The 5,535-nt window shown below is 33.1% G+C and overlaps 1 protein-coding gene across 1 annotated transcript; it reads right to left on the minus strand.

The window, feature by feature from the left end:
• Positions 1-528: 528 nt before the first annotated feature.
• Positions 529-5,149, minus strand: LOC149509484 (NAD(P)H-quinone oxidoreductase subunit H, chloroplastic). Its single transcript, XM_089757715.1, has 2 exons — positions 3,026-5,149; positions 529-1,905 (listed from the first exon to the last, which is right to left on the minus strand). Exon 1 carries the CDS (start codon positions 4,759-4,761, stop codon positions 3,580-3,582), a length of 1,182 nt encoding a protein of 393 aa, XP_089613841.1. The 5' UTR covers positions 4,762-5,149; the 3' UTR covers positions 529-1,905; positions 3,026-3,579.
• Between the last annotated feature and the right edge of the window lie 386 nt (positions 5,150-5,535).

The following is a 5,535-nucleotide window of genomic DNA, read 5'->3' on the forward strand; positions in this document are numbered from 1 at the left end:
CATGATGTATCTAATATAGTAGTAATTAGCGAAACAAGAATACTTGTACAAATCAACGAAGTAAGGCCATTCCCAATGGTCCACAGATTAAAATTTTTATAATATTCTGAACCATTCATGAACATCACAGCAAATAGGATTAAAACATTTATGGCTCCCACATAAATAAGAAGCTGGGCAGCAGCTACAAAATGAGAATTTGAGAGAATATAGAATAAGGATATACAAACAAGAACCAATCCCAATGAAAAGGCAGAAAAAATTGGATTGGTAAGTAATACCACTCCCAGGCCCCCTAATATAAGACCCGATCCCAGAAAAACTAAAAGAAAATCGTGTATTGGTCCAGGCAAATCCATTATATGTAAAATAAGAGATAAATAAATCGAAATGCTTTTCATGATCTTATTGACCCGACCAGGAATTTTTTTTTTATGATACGTTCCTAATTGAATAAAATCCTAATCTATTAGGTGTGAATTGATCTAAGTACAATTATTGTTTCGTTTTTAATTCTTTTTTTTTGTTCGGTTCGAAAGGGTATTTTGTTTTTTGAAACTATATATTTCGAAATAATTACGAATATATTAATAGATTTTCAAGAAAAATGAATTCGAAATTCTTATCAACCAGTTAATTTGTAATTGAATTTTTATTTATTGACCAAACAAAGAGTAAAGGCCTCATTCTTTTAAGTCAAACCAAATATTCTTTTAACTTAAACCAAAACGGAACCTTAAAAGAATTGGAAATTTCTCTTTAATAGAATAGGAGGTTTACTTACTCAGTTTTTCTTTGAGGCGAATTCAAAATTGTTCGAATTGTATAATCGTCAATTACTGACATTGGTAAACGGCCCAAAGCAATTTGATTATAATTCAATTCGTGACGGTCGTAAGTAGAAAGTTCATATTCTTCAGTCATTGATAAACAATTTGTTGGACAATACTCAACGCAGTTACCACAAAATATACAAATTCCGAAATCAATACTGTAATTAAGCAATCGTTTTTTTCTAATATCCGTTTCAAATTTCCAATCAACAACAGGCAGATCTATAGGGCATACACGAACACATACTTCACAAGCAATGCATTTATCAAATTCAAAATGGATTCGCCCACGGAAACGCTCTGATGCGATTAATTTTTCATAAGGGTATTGAATAGTTACAGGTAAACGATTTGCGTGGGATAAGGTAATCATGAAACCTTGACCAATGTACCTTGCTGCTCGGACTGTTTGGTGGCCATAATTCATGAACCCAGTTACCATAGGGAACATATCGTGAATATCTATGAATAATTTTATGTTTGTTTCTTTCTCTTGTTTGAACCAAGTCATGAATCTCGTATTCTTTTTTTCTTTACAGTGAAAGAAGTTGGAAAGAAGTTGTTAATAATAGATTACCGAGAGAAATGGGTAAAAGAAATTTCCATCCAAGATTTAATAATTGGTCCATTCTTAACCTAGGTAAAGTCCATCTTGTTGCGATAGAAATAAACAAAAACAAATAAGTTTTAGCTAATGTAATAAAGATACCAATTGTCGTTCCAAAGATTCCATTCATTTTATTTATTTCAAATAGCTCAGGGACGAATACGTACGGAATGGAAATATTCCAACCCCCCAAGTAAAGAACTGTTACAAATAAGGAAGAAAGTAATAGATTTAGATAGGAAGCAACATAAAATAAACCAAATTTGATACCCGAATATTCGGTTTGATACCCTGCTACTAATTCTTCCTCGGCTTCTGGTAAATCAAAAGGTAATCTCTCACATTCTGCTAGAGAAGAAATTAGAAAAACGATAAACCCTATTGGCTGACGCCACAAATTCCATCCCCAAACCCCATATTTTGATTGCGCCTCAACTATATCAACTGTACTTGAGCTGTTAGATAATTATAGTCGATGATAACATCACTGTTCCCATCGCTAGTCCAAAACCGTACATGAGGTTTTCAACTCATACGGCTCCTCGTGGGTCACAAATAAATTTAAGGACCGAATCAGTATTATTTCTCTTCGTATGGTTGTAGAATAGATAGAGAAAAAATGGATTGGAAGGTCCAAAATTATACCAATGGAATTCTGTCTGCTATATTATGAAGAATAAAAAAAGTGCTTCTGAATTGATCTCGCCCGTTACTAATTTCAATTTTTATTTGTTGAGTAATAACTTAAGCCTTCAATAAAATACTTCTTGTAGAAATATCAATAGATATTTCAACCCATTGTTTTCGATTACGAAAAAAATTAAATATTACATTAGCTCATAAATCATGACACAGATTATATCTCTCTATATATATGAAAGAAAGAATAAAAAAAAAAAAAATATTTATTTTTTATTCTTTCTTTTTCGTTCCTATTCTTCTTTCTGATCTGAGAAAATTACGAATGGGGGCTTAAACTAAAAAATAGTAAAGGATTATTTCGTTCCTGATAGTCATTACTTTAATCGGTGGATAGGAGCATACTCTGGACCGGAATCGTGGGTAGTACTGCCTACTCATTTCTACTAATTTAAAGCCCCAATTAGTATTCTTTTTATGTTATCCAGAAATATCCTTTTTATATAATTTACATAATCTCCATTACTAATCCTTTGTGTATTTTGGTGTTCCTAACCATCCACTCATTTTTTTGTTCAATCCCCCGTTTGGTTTGGCAATACATGTATGGGAATCTATACAAAGGATAGCCAAAACTCTATACGGTTGATCTTTTGAGCCCGCTTCAAGCTAGATTGACTAATCAACCCGTCTTGGGGTAAAGACTTCTTCCACTTATGTTTTCTTCCACTTAACTCTTGTACATAGGAAATGAGATTAAATTTTTTTTTGTTTAATTTACTGCGAATTTATAAGCTGCTTTCTTTCACTCATATATAACTATCTAATTTAGTTTATCAACCTGAAGGATAATAAAATAACGAAGATATCTATTCAATCCATTCAGCTTATTTTATAGAACGAAAGGAATAGGGAAAAGAAAAGTTTATATTTCAACGAATCGCACGTAGAGATATTGATAAAACACATAGAGTTAATGGTATTTCATAACTAATCGATTGAGCAGCAGCTCGCAGACCACCTAAAAAGGAATATTTATTATTTGATCCGTATCCTGACATAAGAAGTCCAACAGGAGCAATACTTGAAATGGCAATCCATAAAAAAATACCGATATTGAGATCGGCTAAAATAAGGCGAGAGCTAAAAGGAATTACTGAAAAACTTAGTAAAATGGATATGACTGCTATAGACGGTCCAATACGGAATAAACGAGTATTTCCTCTAGATGGAAGAATATTCTCTTTGAAAAGCAGTTTTGTTCCATCTGCTAGAGCTTGAAGAATTCCCAAAGGGCCGGCGTATTCAGGCCCAATACGTTGTTGTATTCCTGCAGATATTTCTCTTTCTAACCATACAATTACTAGTACACCTATTGTGATTCCCAATACAAGAGTCAAAATAGGGACAAACATCCATATGATCCCATAGACCTCTTTTAAGGATTCCAATCTGTAAAAGGAATTGATATCTTCTACTTCTGTTGTATAAATTATCATTTCAACGATCAACTTCTCCCATAATGATATCTATGCTACCTAGTATCGTCATAATATCAGCCAATTTCATTCTTTTAACTAACTGAGGAAGAATTTGCAAATTGATAAAACCCGGCGGGCGAATTTTCCATCTCCAAGGAAAACCACTTTGATCTCCTATCAGAAAAATTCCTAATTCTCCCTTTGGGGCTTCCATTCTCGCATAAAGTTCTTGTCTCGGTAATTCAAATGTAGGAGAAGGTTTTTTACTAATGAATCGATATTCAAAATCATTCCATTCTGGATCCCTTTCTCGATCAAAACATCGGATTTCTAAATTCTCATAGGGACCCCCCGGAATTCCTTCCAGGGCCTGTTGAATTATTTTTATGGATTCCGTCATTTCACTGATTCGGACTAAATAACGAGCTAATGAATCTCCTTCTTTTTGCCACTGGATTTCCCAATCAAATTCGTCGTAACACTCATAATGATCAACTTTACGAAGATCCCATTTGATTCCAGAGGCTCGTAGCATTGGGCCGGATAGACCCCAATTTATTGCTTCTTCTCCACCAATAACCCCTACCCCTTCAACTCGTTCTAAAAAAATAGGATTTCGCGTAATAAGTTTTTGATATTCAACAATTCCTGTTAAAAAATAATCACAGAAATCCAAACATTTATCTATCCAGCCATAGGGTAGATCGGCCGCTACTCCTCCGATACGAAAATAATTATGCATCATTCTCATACCGGTGGCAGCTTCGAATAGATCATATACTAATTCTCTTTCTCTGAAAATATAGAAAAAGGGGGTCTGTGCACCAATATCGGCCATAAAAGGTCCAAGCCATAATAGATGAGAAGCTATACGACTCAACTCCAACATAATTACTCTGATATAGCTGGCTCTTTTAGGGACTTGAATATTGCCCAATTGTTCTGGTCCATTTACGGTTATTGCTTCCGTGAACATAGTGGCTAAATAATCCCAACGTGTTACATAAGGCAAATATTGTATAATTGTTCGGTTTTCCGCAATTTTTTCCATTCCTCTGTGTAAATAACCTAATATTGGTTCACAGTCAACAACATCTTCACCATCTAGAGTAACGATGAGACGAAGAACACCGTGCATTGATGGGTGGTGAGGTCCCATATTGACTATCATAAGGTCTTTTTCTGTAGCTGATAGATTCATAAGTTTTTCCTCGATTCATTCTTACATGAATTGTTGAAAACGAAAAGAAGTACATCAAAATGAAAAATATAATAAATCGACTAATTCAATCAAATTAACGATTTTTTGATTCCCGAATATCCAACTCACTAATTAATTCTTTATAACGTATGTTATTTTTCTTTGATAAATAAGACAGAAGCCGTTGACGTTTTCCTAGAATTTTACGTAGACCTCTCTGAGATAAATAGTCTTTTTTGTGCAATTCCAAATGTGAAGTAAGTCTTCGTATCTTATTGGTGAAACTGACTATTTGAAATTCAACGGACCCCTTGTTTTCTTCTTTTTTTTCTTGAAAAATAACTGAGATGAATGAATTTTTTACCATAAAACAAAAATTTCTCTCCCCCTTTTTTTGAATGTGAATTTTACTGATCAGTAATAATAATAATACCATTCATTTTAATATGCACAATGATTTTAAGTTCGTTATGAACTTTATAATTTTTTCAAATAAAATTAATCAATCCGGTTTTCAATCATAATATATGGAAAAATGTACCATTGACGAATTTTCAAACGCGGATACATATGTATCCTTACCATACTGAAACGACTGCCATTATTACTATTAAACCAATAGCGATTCATACAAGCTAAATCTTCTAATCGATAATTGGGCCAAAGAAAGAACTTTAATTTAATTAGTTTCTTTTTATCACTATCAAGATGTTTGTTTTTATTCAAAACTTGACCACAGTTTTTTACATTATTTAAAAATACTGGATTTCTATG

The sequence above is a fragment of the Durio zibethinus genome, unplaced genomic scaffold (assembly GCF_047325235.1).
Source record: "Durio zibethinus cultivar Kanyao isolate XHJ-2024 unplaced genomic scaffold, ASM4732523v1 HiC_scaffold_163, whole genome shotgun sequence".
Classification (NCBI taxonomy): Eukaryota; Viridiplantae; Streptophyta; class Magnoliopsida; order Malvales; family Malvaceae; genus Durio; species Durio zibethinus.